This window comes from Argiope bruennichi, chromosome 1, assembly GCF_947563725.1.
Source record: "Argiope bruennichi chromosome 1, qqArgBrue1.1, whole genome shotgun sequence".
In the NCBI taxonomy this organism is placed as follows: Eukaryota; Metazoa; Arthropoda; class Arachnida; order Araneae; family Araneidae; genus Argiope; species Argiope bruennichi.
Window position 1 is genome coordinate 140,732,772 of NC_079151.1, and position 19,007 is coordinate 140,751,778.

The window sequence follows — 19,007 nt, forward strand, 5'->3', positions numbered from 1 at the left end:
ATATTTTATTAGGTGCCCAAATATTCTATGAACTTTTAAGATCGGGTCAAATTAGGTTTCCGGGAACAGACATTGTTTTTCAAAATACTGTGTTTGGGTTTGTTGCTACCGGAAGTGTTCCAATAGAAAACGAAACTACTGTTCATTGTGGGTTGGTAATAGAAGATTTGGATGCAAATTTAAGGAAATTTTGGGAAATTGAAGATGTTGAGGGGGATAAATTACAAAATGATGAGAGTTTAATATGTGAAGATCATTTCATGAAAACACATTTCAGAAATGACGATGGAAGCTATGTTGTTAAAATGCCGTTTAAAATAGACCCCCCATGTTTAGGCGAATCAAAACACATTGCTACTAAAAGATTTAATTCACTTTGGCAACGTTTGAAGAGAGAACCAGAGTATAGGCAACTATACAGCGAATTTTTAACTGAGTATGAGAATTTGGGGCATATGCAGGCAACTTGCTAAACTCCAAGGTACATTATGCCTCATCATGGCGTTTTTAGGCCAGAAAGTAGTACTACAAAATTACGCGTTGTTTTTAACGCATCAGAGGCAACGTCATCTGGACAATCGCTTAATGATAATTTGTATTCAGGATCCGTTGTCCAAGATGATTTGTTCGCTATTTTGTTGAGATTTCGAAAACATTCTATAGTTTTCACCGCTGATATAAAAAAGATGTATCGTCAAATTTGGATACATCCAGATCAGTGTGATTTACAATGTATTTTATGGAAGGATTTAGAGGATGAGAAATTACGTGTATTTAAGTTGCTCACTGTTACCTACGGAACCAAATGCGCTCCTTACTTGGCGACCAGAGTACTAAAACAAATATGCTGTGATGAGCAGAACAACTATCCTTTAGCCGCTGCTGCTGGCAAAGATTTTTACGTCGACGATATACTCAGTGGTACCGAGGATTTATCTTCTGCCATTGAACTACAAAACCAGTTAATACAATTGTTAAAATCAGCTGGTATGGAGCTTCACAAATGGAGCTCAAATAATCCTGTTTTGTTACAAAATGTCCCAACGTCGGACCGAGAATACAATTTCGATAACCCCAACTCAGCTACTTTAAAAACTTTGGGATTACAATTCAATCCTGAAAAGGATACATTTAGTTTTAGTGTTCAAAAAATTGTGAGACCTGCAACAAAAAGAACAATGCTATCGGACATATCCAGATTGTTTGATCCTTTAGGCCTCTTAGGACCTTTGATAATCACAGCGAAGATGTTCTTGCAGAAGTTGTGGATTTTGAGAATTGATTGGGACGATGAAGTTCCCTTACACTTAAATAGAGAGTGGGAAAAATTTAGTTCTGAATTGAGTCAATTGAAAAATGTAAACATAGATCGTCATGTGGTATGTTCTAAAGTTCTGAAAGTAGACCTGATAGGCTTCGGAGATGCTTCGAAAAATGCATATGGTTGTGCTGTCTACACCAGGTCTTTGTCAAGGTCTGGTGAGATAAAGGTGTCACTCTTATGCAGCAAATCTCGAGTGGCTCCCATCAAAGAAATTAGTATCCCACGTTTGGAGCTGTGTGCAGCGGATTTGCTTTCCAAGCTTACCGTTAAGGTTCTGTCATCCTTGCAACTAGACATTGATGGAGTACATTTGTACTCGGACTCCACTGTGGTGCTTGCTTGGATCAAAACTCCACCTACATCGTTGAAAACTTTTGTGGCTAATCGAGTCGCTAGGATTCAAGAGTATACTAAGAACTTCCAATGGCATTATGTAAATACTGCTGAGAATCCTGCGGACTTGATATCACGAGGAGTTTTCCCTTCAAAGATCCAACAGTTGGACATTTGGTGGCATGGACCGTCTTTTCTTTCATCTAGTAGCTGTCCAAACTTCAATGACGATCCTGGTGTCTCAGATGATGAATATCTTCTTGAGGTGAAAAGAACTGCAAGGAACTCTGAACTGAATAATGATCCTATGATTAATCTTTCCATTTGTAATACTCCTAGTTTTTTACAGTGCATATTAGATATAAGTAATAATTATAGTAAAATTGTTCGTATTTTAAGTTATGTTTTCAGGTTTGTCAAGAATCTAAAAGAAGCAGTGAAGATAACAAGTCCACTGAATGCTGAGGAATTAAACTATGCAGAGACATTTTTAATTAAAAAGTAAGTTTAATTAAAAGTGTAGTAAATTAAAAACTTTGAATCCTTTCTTGGATTCTAAATGATTGTTAAGAGTCGGAGGACGGTTGGGTAATAGTAATTTTAATTTTGATAAAAAGCATCAAATAATTTTGCCAAAAGGCCATAGATTAACTCTAATTATAATAGAACTTTTTCATAATAAATATTTACATGTTGGTGCTTCTTCTTTGCTATATCTTGTTAGAGAAAAATTTTGGCCTCTAAATGGACGTAATAGCTGCAGAAAAATCGTTCATCAATGTATCATTTGTTTCAAAGCCCAACCAATTGCACCTACTCAAATCATGGGCAATTTGCCCAAGGAAAGAGTGTCTCCAGATTTTGCTTTTAATTGTGCTGGTGCCGATTTCTGTGAGCCATTTTATATTAAGAATAAGGCTCAGCGTAAAGGTGCTTTATAAAAAATTTATATTTGTATTTCTGTATGTTTTTGTTTTAAAGCTGTTTATATAGAAAGTGTTTCTGATTTGACAAATTTAAAAGAAAGTCATCTCAAGAGATGGCAAAATTTAACTAGACTTGTGCAATATTTGTGGAAATTTTGGCATCATAATTATTTAAATCAATTACAACAAAGATCTAAATGGATATTTGACAAAAATAATGTAAAATTAGGAGATTTAGTGTTATTTATCGAAGATAATTTGCCTTGTTATAAATGGGCTATGGGTAGGATAATTAAAATTTATTATGGTGATGATAAGAAAATTCGTGTTGTTAACCCGCGAGCACTCGCACCGGGTATGACATGCCCGATCCATTTTCATTCAGCGTTTTTGTTACTTCCTGTTTTTCGGATTAGGCCAGAATTTCATGTAGCTGCATCCAAGGCCACATTCTTTCATTAGGGGAAAAACCAGTTCTGTTCTAAAAATAGATTTTGAGAAAGAGGGGTTGGGGGCATGTCATACCCATGCGAGTCCTCGTGTTCGTCAAACGTTTCCATTTCTGTCTCTAAGTTTAGTGCAGTATGACGCGTTATATGAATTACGAGGAAGAAAGTGAATAGTTAAGACATCTTAAAGAAACTTTCTAGTGACGATGAACCGTTATCTGACGATAGTGTTGCCTCTGAGGATGAAAAATACTGCAGCGATCACGATTCTTCCACTGAAATTGAGACAGAAATAGAAGATGAATGTTCACTGTCAACAACAGATTGTTATATAGGTAAAGATAAAGTAACAAAATGGGAAAAGACAAAATTTCGGCAAAATGTTAGGAAGCCTTCAAGGAATATAATTAGCAAGTTTCCAGGTAATACACCTTATTCAAGAAATGTCGCTTCTGAAAACACTGGGACTCGCTCTTTCAGAACAACACAGAAACCGTAAGCCTCAAGGAATAATAACAAATCCAAGCATTGCTAAGGAATTGGGATTTACTAATAGTGAACCGCCTGCAACAAAGCTCAAAGGAAACTATAAACGATGTGCTTTTTGTCCATGTAATAAAGACAGAAAATCAAGGTTTATGTGCCAAAAATGTGAAAGGAGTCTCTGTGTAGAGCATCAGTATGTAATTTGTAAAAATTGTTTCTAAACATGTAAGTAATTATTATTAAATTCACTTAAATTCTTAAATGCATTGTTTTGTAATATTTAACTACCTAAGGTTTGCTTATAAACAGTATTAATTAATATTTAAATAGCAGAAATGAATTAGGGTATGAGATACCCGACGCGAGTTCTCGTGTTCGAAAATGGGTGCGAGTGCTCGCGGGTTAAGATTAAAACACAGTCTAGTACTTGTAAAAGAGAAATTTCTAAAATTTGTGTATTGCCTATGGAACATAATTAATTTGTAATATTTGATGTTGAAATTTGTAAGTTTTGATTCTTATTTCTTAAAGATGTTGATTATTATGTATATTGTGTATTTTTTACTAGATTTGTGTAAAAGTTGTTGATTACACAAGCACTAAATTTATGTCGATAGCTCTCACATTATTAAAAAATCACAACACAAGAATAAATTTGGACTCTTTTTCCTTTTATTCTGGTCATCATTGCTTAGCAGGCGCTGTCCTGCTACCGCACACACACTCGCTAACGCTACACGATACACTGAAGTGTTTTTCCTTTTGCCGCAAGAGGGCAGCACAGTGACAGGTCGGAACAGTTGTAATATTGTTTATGTTATTCAGCATTGTAATCTCTTGAAACCCTGGGGTTTCAAGGTGGGGAGTATGTTACAGCTTCACACCGATAGATGGCGTATCTGTCGAGTACAAGGTGATATAAAAATAAGTTTAGTGTTTAGAAATTATTACTAAAAATGTAAATTTTCTGAACCCCCTTCCCCGGATTTCACTCTTTTTAGAAGGTTCGAAAAAATGTTTTAACAGTGTAATAAATCCTTCTAGGTACTCAGGAATATTTGTACCAATCTTCGCTTGAACTCATCGAAGTGCCCGAAATTGCATAATATGCAAACGTAGGATTTTCAATTTTATATATAGAGAGAAGTAATGATTTGGAAACTTAAAGGTTATTCTAAAACAAAGTTACTTTGCCTAACTGCAATCCAAGTTATAAATTTGTATTCGGAGTAACAATGTGTGTAATTAAGAAGCAGGAATTGATGATAAAGATTCATCATATTCAATCACTTTTCGAATTTAAAGACTCATCTCCCTCCCCCTGTCCCCAAACAGAACCAATAAGATTATTTATATTCGTAAAAGCTATTGCTTCTGCAAAAACAATCAAATGTTTTAAATTAAAAATAATCCTTTCAAAAGCTCAAACTTTTGTTTCTTAGACAAATGCAATATTTTTAATGTATTTTGAGAATTTCTTTTATTTTATTAAGGGAATATAATTAATTAGCTTCTGCAATATTTTATAGAAAAGAACCCATGTGACTTTATCCATATAAATTTAACTTAATGAAAGAAACGCCTGGTAATGAAGCTTAATAAAAGACTGATAACTAAATGATAAGAACTTAATAAAAGGTGACATCAAATTTAGTTAGATAAGTAATAATTGACAACTTATTCATTAATAATTTTTTTCAAATAAATTTCTTCAAATTTATAGTATATAAAAATATAGTAAGAAAGTTGAGCAAACATTTTTAAAGATCTATTTAAGATTTGCTGATTTGCATTATTTTGAAATCAATAGTCTACCCCCAAGAAATGTTTGATATCTTATTATTTAAGTAATTGTAAAATATATGCTTCATAAAAACATTTAATTATGAATACACGATGAATATTTATCAGATTATTCATGTAAAAAGTATTGCATAATTTAATTAGAAATTTTATGAGGCAGAAAAGTATCATTAAAGACATAGTGTTTAAATTTTTATTTAAACCGTTATTTAACTGTCGTAATGACACAATCTCTTCATTAAAAATATTTTTACATGTTGTAACATTTTTACATCGAATTTCAAAGCTTTTTACGATGAGCAAAGCTTTCGTGTTTCTAATTTTGCCGATTTTTTGGTGTTCGTTATGTCATTAAGTATTCTTTAACTTTTAAACGATGTGAAATCATTAATTTTAGAGAAAGTTTCCATTAGGTTCTTCGTTTAATATTGAAAAATGCTATGATTTTAGGATCTTGATTTTAATCATACTTTATTTAATTTGCTTTGCTTTTCAATACATATTTAGTTCAACCATTTTCCTTTTCCTTTATTATTCGTTTAAATATATTTTATTAAAATGACGAAAAATATTGGTAATTAATCTAACTTTAAAAATTAAATTTCGAATTAATATTATTTAATAATAATTATTCATTACTAAGCGTCTCCATTTTTAAATATTTATAATATTTGTTTATTCAAGAATCAAGTTATTTTCCAAGCTTAATTTTTCTCGGCTTAATTTTGTAACGTTCTTCAGAGATTTTGGAACATGACCTCCCAAGGAGAAAACGGAATCTGCCATTGTAATCTAAATTATAAAAGGGTATTTTTATTATTATCATAGCAATGTTAATAAGCAATTGCAGATATAATTTACCGGGAGAATAATAATATATGGAATAAATAAAAGAGATGAATATATGAGTAAAAAAAAGGTCACTCGTCTGTTATATTTATTGCTAAATAAAGAAAAAAAAGATTACAGTGATTCCTGCCATTTTAGACGATTTAAATGCTTGTATCTGTATAGAAATTGGAGACATTTGATTTTGATTACAGGAGAATACTTTTGACTTTAAATATCAGGGGAATTATTCTTTTCCCTGGATATTTTACAATTTTTCAATATTTTCACTTTTTTGCTGTGAGAAAGATAGATGAATATTATCATGAACTGCTTGATAAAAATATTGGTCAGATTCGAAATTAATTGTGGTTTGAAAAAGAGAGGGAGATTTAAGAACTGGGAACGTTATCAGAAAGACAGAAGTAACTTATTTCAGATAAAAATGTAAAAAAAAAAGTTTTTAATTCTAAGGTTTAGATATATTCTTATCCCCAAAATTAATAAATAAAATTAGTTATCAAGCAGATGAAATGTCTTTTTCTCGGTCTTCCAACTAATATTTGCTCAAAGCATAAAACAATCATCTTAAAGCATTATTCATATAAAAATAGTAATAAAAAAATTGAAACCAGAATTTCCAAACCGAATCGAATCAAATCGAAATTTCTGTGAAATGATGATCCGCAATTTACTTTAAATTGTGTATTTCGGGTACAATAAAATTTTTTATTTAAGAATATTTACATATATCAAGCTGAACAATCCTCAAATTCTAATACTTATGAAAGATTTTCCTTACCATTAAATCAAATGCTATTAAAAGATTTTATAATTAACTTTATACATCCCTTAAAAACCAGGCAATTTTTTACCTATATTTTCTTATGCCTATAGTAAGAGAAACACTTTTTGAGATATTTGATTCCTTTTTTTGAGAAACTGAAATAGTTTCAGTGATTTTTCTATTAAACCACGAAATTCTCTATGTACATTTTAATAATTATAAATATAAGGAAATCCGTAACGAACAATTATAGTTCAAATTTATTTTGACCTCTGAGGATCAAGAAAAAAGTGGAACTAATCTAAAAAAAATATGTTTTTAATTATTGCATTAGATAAATTTACTTTTTATTTCCACCCGCCGCATGTTGGAAGCTACGGTTCAATGTTAATTGTAAAGATTCTTAAGGAATTACAACTATATTTTGAATTCTGCTCGCTTTTGATTTATTCAACTTATATATATTTCATTTAAAATCATGAATGTTTAGGAGAGTCTTAAATCTGGAGATTTAAAAAGTTACTTGGAAATATTCTTAAAATTATCTGATCGTCAAAACATTTTCCTTTTCAGTTGTAACTAAAGAAACTGTTGCACCATCTATCAGGAATTCTCTCAATGAGCTTATTATTGTAAGGCAAAGAAAACTGGCTGATGAGAAATACCTTTAAATAAAAAAAGAATAAACATCCGCCCATCTTAGACATTCAATTACTATTCAAAAGTAATAAACATTCAAGATTCTGTGTACCTCATGCCCAGTATTGCAATTTTAAATTCCTCATATACAGCGATTTTGCATGTTTACTGTTCTATTTAACAAACATACAAATGTAATTCGAATTTTAATATTATTTCAAGGTTCAGTTTAAAGATTAATTTTTCCTTAACTATCCAAGATTATTATTATTAGTTTGTAAAATAAACTAGAAACACTTCACGACTTTCACTTTATTTTATTCTCGCATTTCGAAATATTTCCTTAAAATGTTCATGGAAATTTAAAAAAATTCAAGTTTACTATCATTTATTTCTTTAAGATTAATTCAATAAAATGATTTTTTCATATCTAGATCATTTTGCCATTTAATAATAGGTAAATGCAATATAAATTCAACGGTCTATTATAAAAAGTATATTACTCTAGTGTTACCGAAAAGAGTTCCGGAAGCAATGTCATTGCTTTAAAGAATAGTTTTATAAAATGTCAGTGATTTTTTTTAAAACGGCTTAGTATTAATACCAGTGTCCTTTTTCCTTTTTTTTTTATCCCTAACGAAAACTGCTCTTTGGTAAAATAATCCATCTTATAAATCTGACACTGATTAAAAAACCAGACCTAAATCTTTAAAATTTTTTAGCATCTATATTATATTCAGTATATTAAGGTGAGTCTGAACAAAAAATGAAAATGGTTATTTATCTCACAGAATCATTTAAAAAATCATGGTGATGTTTAACATATTGCCAAATATACAGGTATTTAATTAAAATTAAATAAAATTAATGACTGAAACTTTTGTGAAGAATTAAGAACAAATTCCGAAGTTAAGGCACTACTCTGTCGAATGTTTAACTTCTTTCACTAGCAGGAATATCTACAACAAGAACAGGGATAACATAAATTGCCCCTAAAGCATTTACTAGCACCTTTTCCTTTCGGGTTAGAGTAGCAATTATTTACGAAATTCCAAGAGGAAGAATGTGTTTACCTCCCTTTTCACATGAATCGCGAACCATGCCGTCCCTTAGAATCGTCCGGTTAATACACTCTTCCCGGCTGGTTTGGTGCGTGACTCGAAACTGCAAAGAGTTCGCTCCACGTGGCGTCGCATTTAAACGACGCTATTAAAATTAGACTCAGGGGAATGGTGTATTGATGAGCCGCTGCCGCGAATCAGCTCCTGCTTATTTGAGTCTGATTGGGTCGACTATCTTGTTGAATCAGTCATGTAGATTGAATCTTTTTAAATTGTCTGCTTGTTGGGATGGGTGTGAAACTTAAGTTTGATTACCATTACATTTTAAGACACTACTTCTATAGTGACTTTTTCTGTTTATATTTGTCTCTTTAAATAAATTTATCCTTTTGATGTTGTTTTGTTTTTCTGAATAAGTAAATAATAGAAAAATTGTATTATATATATAAAGAAATCATTTCATGCTGATAGAGTTAAGAAGGTCGTACTTTATTTCTACAAATAATATTTAATTTAATTAAACTTGCTTTAACTAAATTATACCATTTCAAATTTTGCTATGATATTCAATGAATGGACTGTTGCTGTCATGTAAATTCGAAACTTCGAATTTACATGACAGCTTCGAAAATATAAATTTTATCTTCTAGCTATTGTAATGAATTTTTTTATCTGTGTTACTTCAGTAATGTTTGCTTTTTTCAACGTATTAAGAGTCATTCAAATATTTTCAGCAAACACATTTAATAATTTGAATTTTGAAACAATAAGCACTTATACAATATTTAAAAAATTCCAAATACTAACATCAGTTAGTAGATATCCTTACGATTTATTTGTAGCTTAAACGTGTTTTGAAATCAGTGAAGAAAAAGGATATTTTTTCTTCAATTCAGAAATTAATGAAAAAAATTTTTTTTTTTTTTGACGAAGTGTTTGATCTTTTTGTTTTTATAACTTTCAATATCACTTTCCTTATGTTCGCTTTTTTTCAATGTCTGTTACTTTTCATTTGCTCTTCTTCTTTCCTTTATCGATGCTTTTTATTTCCTTCCCCAAAAGTTACTTTAAAATAGATTTTGAAATACGTCTAAAAATGGCGTTAGAATAATTTTGACTGTAACAATAGCATTATTGATGATAGTGAAATACATACTTAGACGACTTCGTAATAACTATAATAAAGTACTCACACATAACCACACACACACGTATATATATGAACTTTCAGCCCACAAAGTAATTATTTGCCATTCCTAACAAAATTATATTGTTATTTGCCTACACATGTAAACAATATTGTAATTTTTATTGATATTTTGAACTTATAGTTGAAGCCTCGAAAAAATAGACTATCCTTTTTCAAACCTGAGAGGAAAAAAGTGATTGAAAAAATTATTTCTAGAGTAGAAAAATGCAAAATATAATCAATCTAATCTTAATCCCCGATTTTCATGAAAAATAAGTTCATAGTAACATTTTCAAATAAACCGAAAATTGGTGAATCGTTTCTGTAAAAAAAAAGCAAAAGTAGCCAATCAAAGTTATTAAAAATGTCTTTGCTTTGATATTGTGGAGTTAATATGAAGAATTGTTTCCGTTTCATTAATTTTTCCTCTTTTTATAATGTTTTTTTTTTTCATTTTTTTTCCCTCCCATCCTGAGAAGATTTTAAATTTAGTTTATTTATAAACACGGAAAATGACAAACGAAAAGGTTTTTTTTTTCATTAAATTAACTGATTGAAATTCTCGAAAGAACAGTAATTATAGTTAATTAATGGTCTAAATTAGTCTTAGCAAATGTGGATGAACAATAATTTAAATGGATAATGAATTTTAGAAATTTATGTAGCAGAAAAAAATTGAGTATATATATATATATATATATATATATATATATATATATATATATATATATATATATATATATATATATGTTGCGTGAAACTGAAGCATGGCTGATGGCGCAGGAACTGACACCTCATCTCGAAGAAAAATAACTCTGAGATGTAAAATGACCTGAAAAACAAAATTGTTTTCGATAGGATCTTGTAGCGTTGTTAACGAAATGTTATGGTTAATGCAGCTGTGTAAATAGTTCGGTAAGTATGTTTTTTTTTTTTTTTTTTTTTTTTCATATTAAAAGAAGTCAACATATGTAAAATAGTCGTTCAAAAGCAAAGAAGTTTATTTTCACAGTTAAAGAATCTGATTGTCATAGCAAATGTGACAATATATATATACAACATACACTGTATTGACGAATAACGCAATTGGTATTATTTTCGTTGAATCAAATTAATTTCATGTTATCGTAATTAATTGCATTTTCTAGGAATGAATAATAATAGATATTAAATGATGAAAGCAATTCGTAATAAATATATAAATGTATTTATCATTTTTTTATATTTGTCATGCGAATAATCCTCATACCTTAAAAATGATTTCTTAATCCGTGAACTTTTCTCCATTCCTTTAATGCCATGAAATTAGTATTAGGTTGTTATATGCATAAAATTTATTTTCATAACAATTTCTTTGGAAACAAAACGTCACTATATTATTATCTATTTTTGTTTTGTTTAATTTTCATTTATTTTGTGTTGTAATAAAATATTTATAGGTATTGGCATCATATTAATCATTATTGGCTTCATATTAAGTTCTGTCAAATACTTTTTATATGCGATATGGACAAAGTAAAAATCTTTTCTTACTAATTTACTTCTTGTATTCCAGTTTTTTAAAGGTCATACCTAATTAGTATTTCATTAAATTTTGGCTTAACATGATAAAATACAAAAGTTGAAACTAAATGTTAATAGAGAAATTTTCGTTAGACGCAGAACGGAAGTCTAAAAAAATTCCAGTTTCATGTAAATTGATCAATATTAGATTAGAATATCATAAGATTTTTAATAAAAAGTGTACATATATTCTTAATGCCATTTAGATTAGAAGGGTCGAATTAACTTGAATTATTTCTTAGAAAATATCGATTGCTAATCAGTAAATGTTTTTAACGAACAAATAATTACCTTTTTTACCTAATATGTTTTTTGCAAGTTCCAAATTTTGCAGTAATTTAAATTTAAAGCAATCAAGGAACAAATGAATATTTTCACTACATTAAATTATTTATGATATCTACAAGCTAAATGATAATATTCAAATTTAGATGGATTATTGTCGTAATAATTCATGTATTAAAAAATTTAAAACATTGAACCATTCAGAATAATTATTTATTTGCTATTTTTTTTCATATAAAGATAATAATATTATAATATCTTATAGTAAACATTTTAAAATATTGAATCATTTAGAATAATTATTTATCTATTTTTATTTATTTATTATTTTTTAATATAAAAATAATAAAAGGAAGAAATTTATCAATAATCATTTGGAATTTACATACATGCATGCAAATTGTAGCAAATCTTATTTAATGGGATGATATGTAAAGCTTGAGAAGGAGAAATTTAATTTCAGCAGCTAAAAAAAAAAAAGAACAATAACAGAAACAAAAATAGATGAAAAAGAGTTTTCTTAACTAAGTGGTTGCAATGCTAAAGAAAAGAATTCAAAGAAAGACTAATAATCATATAAGATATCTACCTTTTCTCTAAATATTAAACAAGTTATTTCTGTTTTATTTGCGTACCACCCCATTCCATTTCCCATTCCAGTAAAACAAAAACCCCGCGTACAGCAAAAACAGTAGAAGAACAAACAAAAGTCCGTACAAGTACCCATTCACTTTTCAGGAAAAGACTACAGGAAAATGTGCTTATAACTTGCTTGCGTCTAGCCCCCATTCCTCTAGGGGAAACGCAACAGCGAGCGAGTTCAGTAACTTTGGTAACCATAGAAACAGAAATCCGTGATCCTACATCCTATAGAAGGGAAAAGAAATTCTACGGAAAAGGATTTTAAGAATGTAAGAAGCAGGCAACCAGGCCATAAAGAAAGTTTATCTCTTTTTTTTTTTTTTTTCTTTCTTTTCCCCCACTCTGCACGTTATAGAGATGAGCACGTGGTTAGATGCACACGATAGGAAAAAATCACTTTACGTTTTTTTTATTGCATTTGTGGGTGACTGCGATCATTTATGTTTAGTTATTTAGTTTTGGGAGGAAAACTTTACCCAGAAATGGTTTTTAGGCGTGAAACGAGAGGATTACTTCGGAGCGGGAGATACTGAAGTGTGTATCGTCCGGTCCATCAATAAAGTAGCAAATCCCATTTGGGTGTTGATTCCTTATTAAGTGAAGCACTTTTTGTTACTATTCCTCTTTATTGAAATTAATTTTTTTGTATTGGAATGGAGACATGATGCTATTAGAATAAATTCATTCATTTTTGAAATAACATAATTTTTTTTCTCTCTGTAAGCAATAATAATAAAAACGTTTTATTCGTCAAGACAAAAATAAAAATCCTTAACATGTTTTCAAATTTTCATGAAAAATTAATAGCTTTGCTTTTATATTCGTTTGTTATTAATTTACCTTATGGAATTATTATTTTTATCTAATGACAAATTTTCATTGTATTTTTTTCATTAAAACATAATTAAAAACAAATTACCGAATTAACAAATTAAATATTCGAATCATCGATACTTTCCCAAGCAAGTTCTTTATTAAAAAACAAAGTAATTGTTAAACCATGATTTGATTTAAACTGATAACTATAAAATTAATTTTATTTAAGTCATCAACATTTCTCTAAAGTGAAAGTCAATTATTTCTGAAATGAAATATATATCATGTGATATAAAAGAAATGTGGTGTTCAAGAATTAAAAATGTATATGTACTCCTAATCGATTCAGCAGAATGCTTTGAAATAGTTGATAAAAGCTTTTATATAGATTGAATTTCATTTCTAACAACATTTTTCTAAAAAATACTGAAGGAATTTTGAATTTGAGTTCCATAATCATGTAATAGTTACTGATAAAATATTTAAATTCAAATAAAATTATATAAATTCAAGGAAATTAAACATATAAAGATCATGAAGGATTGCTTTAATATTTTCTTTAACTCTGGAGGAAATACGATAGTTATTTAGACATCTCACGCTCAAAAAAATGTGTCAATTTTTAAAATATTAATTTACACAATTAATACTTAAGAAATTGAAATAAATATTCACTTTTAACACTCCTGTTCACACAAAACAATCAGTAACATTGATATCGGCATTTTGTACAAAACGACTCCAATGCTTTAGCCGGTCATTTATGATCCATCCAATCCTAACTGATGGAGTGGTACTTCTGCCGAATCTATGTAACAAGCCTATAGGCATGGCGTCTTATGGATGATATGAAACACATCCCAATTTCCATCATATCGTTAGGAATAGCCATTTTCCGGTCAATAAATATGGGTGAAAAGGGCGAAGCGTCGTTACAGAGCATGGAAATGAGGAGGGGGGCATTGTGGTGCGCTCATGGATGATAGGTTTAAATGTTGGACAAAAGTTGAAATGGCTTGTATTCACCATAGAGTTGAAATGGTTTATAACTCAGTGCTATGGTATTCACCGTAAATGACTGGCTTTAATCTAAACTCATGATGGCCAGCAATGATTTAAGATTTCACATTAAAAGCACCCTATATCAAAAACAAACATATTATTAAGTATTCAAGAATAAAAAATATGAGTTCAGTATTCACAACGATTCAGAAGGAATTTAGCTAGTATCAAAAATATTTTCAGCTATTTCTCAGAGTAATAAGGTGGCCTTGTTTCCTCTTTGTATCCGGTATTTTAAACGATACTACTGTAATAACCCAGGTTATCCTATAAAAGCGATGCAATGATGAGTCACCTCAGAAGATTGGACTTTTTTGAGACTGACTGAAGACATCACGTTTTTTACCACCAACTAGCTGTTAAAATTCTGCATTTGCTACATTCAGTAAAGTAGCTGCTGATTTAAGATATTCATCCTGACAATAGAAAAATTAACTAATTCCTAGAAATTTTGATTTTTCTGACTTGAAGACTTGGAATTTATTGAAGACATGATTAGATTTTATTGTTTTCCTCGACAGTGTGGTGGAAGGGTATGCAACGCTTCTCATGTACAAATATAAGCTGAAATTGTTTAAACGATAAAGTATGAAATGTGAGAATTCAGTTCTTTTGTAAACTTTCACGAATATATTCTTTTCATAAAATTTGTTCAGAACATTCTTTCAGCGCGGAAATATTTCATTAGAACAAAAAATCTATATAATGTTTTTTTATTTCATTTTTTTCTTTGTATTAATCAATGCATGTTCGTGTCAAATAACGCTAAATAAAGTATTCCATGGCAAATTACACTTTAATTTCGTATAATAAATAGCATAATACTGTTAGATTACAGAAAAAAATATATTTCCATACTGGACATTTCCAGGAAATATTTTAACAAAAAGATTTCCACAGAGAATTTTTTGACTTCTCGGATCGATGTATTTATTTCAAAAAAATAGCTAATTCTTTTAAACAATACTGTAATAAAATGGCGAAAAATAGATAAAATTTTTAATATTTATACACAACAGATCTTTATTAGTTCTACCTTACAACCAAACCAACCTTTATCAACAATTCAGAGTAATGTATCCGTAATCATCTGAAATTACACTTAACTCCTCATAATATTTCTGACAATCTAGAAGACTCAAAAATTATCACCCATAACATGATATTTAACTGCCTTTGAATCCTTCTCTTTTTATTATTAGATATTTTCTTTGAATTATTATTTTTATTATGTTTATTTTCCTTTAGGCTTAAAACAGCAATTGTGTACGAAATTCTTGACTTGCAGAAATATTTACTTGTCTTCTTATAGAAGTAATGTTGTTGGTCGAGTGGAGTTGCGTGTGCGAATTGCACTAACGGGCAAAAATTTCAATACCGGTATTTTTTAAATCTTAATACCGGGATACCGGAATTAGAAATTTTAGAAAAAGAAAGAAAACACAGGCGTTTCTTTGTTTTATTTGCCAGTTTTGTTAGAGAATATAAATATCACAAAAAATAATCTGTAATAAATTATAACAGTATATAATCACAAAAAAGTAAAGAAACATCTTATTTATTTAAATAATAAAAAAGTGTAAATATCACTATTCAGTCTGTGGTACTATTACAACTTTTTGAAATGTGATCTTAAAAAATATAATGCATCCATTGTACTGTCATTAAGCCTGAAAGGTAATTTTGTGTAAAATTTACCAGCTGTCGAAAACGCTCTTTCGGCATCTACGTTAGTTGGTGATACTGCGCGATATACTTTTTTCCAAGTATTTACCTCTAAATCCCTCATCTCCAAATAAATCGATTTTTTGTCGGATGGTTTTGGATATAGCTGATTTCTGTATTGTATTTTGGTTCGTTGAAATTTTTTTATTTATCGCTAATTCTAATTTTTGTTCAACAGACAATTCCTCTTCACTATCGACAGTAGTGACATCATAATCTTCGATAATTGAACCGAATTCTTAATGTGGATAGGTTTGTGGGAAAAAAATTTTAAGAATATTTACTCTAACTTAATCAGATTTAAATTGGTTATTTCCTTTTCTTCTTTTCATTTTGATTTTTAAAATCATTATAATTATGTAAATACCACAAGACATTTTCTATTTCGGTATGCCTTTCTTCTGTGCGATTTTTCAATGTAATATATAATTCTTCAGATAGTGATGTATGCTGTTCTTTCAACATGATATTTATTGCTGCATTAGCTGTTAATAAATTAGAATCTCTCCGACATAATGCCTCAATAGTCAGTTTTATTGGAAGTAGAGCTGATATAGTTCTGGATATTAAGTCGAATTCACTATCTGAAAAATTAATTTACAGGTTTAAGTCGATTATTGCTTTTTGGATTGGATTTCTCAGTTTCAAAAATCGTTCCATCATTAGGAGTAAACTGTTCCAACGTGTTTTAGAATCTAATATTAACATATATTCTGTTTTATTTTCAGTTAGTATATATTTTAGTAATATATCCTTTTTATAGGGGAACGTTTAAATATTTTAATAATTTTTCGAACTTTATAAATTATAGGAAACAATTCTTGATATGTTAATATTTCTCCCTTATTAGCAATATCTTCTTCAACAATTACATTGTCATTATCTTCACTGTCAGTATCACTCTTACTCTTACTCTCTTCAAAGTTGGAATCCGAAGTTTCTATATCCACAATATTTGGATTCTTCTGTTCTTTATATTTTTGGTGTAATATAACTATAACTCCTAATTGAATTCCATGTGCATAGCACAATTGCTGATTTGCACCAATCAACTTTCCAACTTTTTTCATAATTATTGCTCCATCATTCGTTATGGATACAATATTTTCTTTCGGGCATAATCCATGTTTCACTAATTTAGATTTAAGCAATTAATTAAGCCATTAATTAGCTAATTAATTTCACCCGTTAGGAGACATAAAAACAAAAACGTAAACTATATTGCTATGTTCACGATACCTGAACATATAGTGGAGACAATTTTAAAAATTTCTAGTAAATACCGAAAAACCGTTATTTAAACTTGTGAATACCGGTATTACAAAATTGTACAAATGGCTCAAAATACCGGTATTCGGTATCCCGGTATTGCAATCCCTAGTTGCGTGGTTACTACAATCTTCCTGGCTGAATATGCGAGTGACTCGATGTCACAAAGAACTCATCCAAGTAGCGAGACATTGAAATGGCATCGTTGGAATTAGTCCCACGCGAACATTTTATTGATGAGTCACTTCCAGGGATCTGTTCGTGTCTACTCGAGTCTGATTGGATTGCCATCGCATGGACTTTGTTGTGCCGATCGAATTGTTAAAATTCCTTAATTGCCAGTTGGTTTAAAGATACGTTTAATTTGTCGTAGAAATTTTCGGGAATGAAGTCAATTGAATAACCGATTTTGGAAATCTCACATTAAATAAATGATTAGATTGGAGAATTGTTGCATTTTTGCTGTATAATTTTATAAAGCAAAGAGTGAGCTTTTTTAAATCAACGAATTCAGTTTTGTATCGAAATTTGCATCGGCAAAATTTTTTATGATGTCAAATGGAACTGAAAATTCGACAGTAGAAATTTCAATTTTGAAAATTTACTATACCGAAATTATACAATCCTGTCTTTATTTTTAATTTATTAGAAAAAAAATATATAATAAATCTAATGAATAATTCCACTGCAATCCATTTAAGAATTTAAACACGACTTTTCATCAAATAGTTTAAGTGAATTTTAAATAAACCTTTACGGATTGCAATTATTTATTATTTATCTTCATCAATAGTTTTATGTAAAACACATTTAAATTGCTTATAATTTGCAAAATTATTTATAAGTTGTAAAATTGGAAAATTTAGCTTTCTACTGTTTTAGAAAATCTGCAATGTTTCAAGAAAAAAAGAAATTATAAAAAAATTTTAGTGTATAAAAATTTCTCAATTTAAGTAAACTGTCATGGAAAGCGCTTGTATACAAGAATAATTTAGCATAAAAAGTATTTTGCATTGAAAATGAAATCACGAAGGAGACTTTTTTTTACGGATCTGTTGTGACTCCACTATGTGTTAATATTGAATAGATTTTTACAGTTCTGCATAAGGGGTATACTTAATATTTTTTTCTCATTTTTTTTAAATATAGGCAAGATTTCTTTTACAAATAATTATACATTTATAGGAAGGAATAGTTAGGAAGAAAAATAATATTATTTTTAACCGGAGCAAAGCTGGGTAAATCAGATTATAAGCAAAATATATGACTTGGATAATTTTAAATTAATTACAACTTTCGTATTGAATGGAATTCAAAGAATAATTTCCAAACTTAAATCTTCCTAATTTAGAGAAAACACATCATTTTTTTCTATTTTCATTATTCTTTTAGAGCATATGCAAACGCGATAACAATCAATGAGATTTGGTTTCGCTTCACAAATATTTCAAGAGGATAGGAAAAATATTTTGTGAAGTCTGAAGTCATTTTAATACATACGCTTCTTCAACTGGTAAAAACATTAGTCTTCTTCAAATAGATTAATATAATATTTTACTAAGAAGCCACCAAATAATTTCCCTGAATTAAGGAAAAGTATTTTTCTGAAAATGCTTCATTCACTTATTGTTTGTTTTTAATTCTGGTAATTTCACTAGCTTGATCATCAAATTTGTTCTTCCATTTTTGAAAAGAAGATAATTTGTTATTTTTTTTCATTTTCAAACACAATTTATTGCTTAGTATATATACGATAGATTTTGAAATGTTTTTTTTTTTTTTTTAAATATTCAAGAGGAATCTTATGTTTAAATATGAAA

General features: G+C 29.2%; 1 protein-coding gene across 1 annotated transcript; it reads left to right on the forward strand.

Annotated features, from left to right (window-relative positions):
- The first annotated feature begins 488 nt into the window (after nt 1–488).
- Nucleotides 489–2,598, forward strand: LOC129975376 (uncharacterized). Its single transcript, XM_056088441.1, has 2 exons — nt 489–2,022; nt 2,456–2,598. The coding sequence occupies exons 1-2, from the start codon at nt 489–491 to the stop codon at nt 2,596–2,598; spliced, it is 1,677 nt and encodes a 558-aa protein (XP_055944416.1).
- The last annotated feature ends 16,409 nt before the right edge of the window (nt 2,599–19,007 follow it).

What these genes read in the sequence shown, in the direction of transcription:
- LOC129975376 (XM_056088441.1), top strand. Translation starts at nt 489, where the DNA reads ATGCCTCATCATGGCGTTTTTAGGCCAGAAAGTAGTACTACAAAATTA. An exon ending in ACAGTGCATATTAGATATAA is followed by an intron (nt 2,023 to 2,455) that starts GTAATAATTATA and finishes TTTGTTTCAAAG; the next exon opens with CCCAACCAATTGCACCTACT.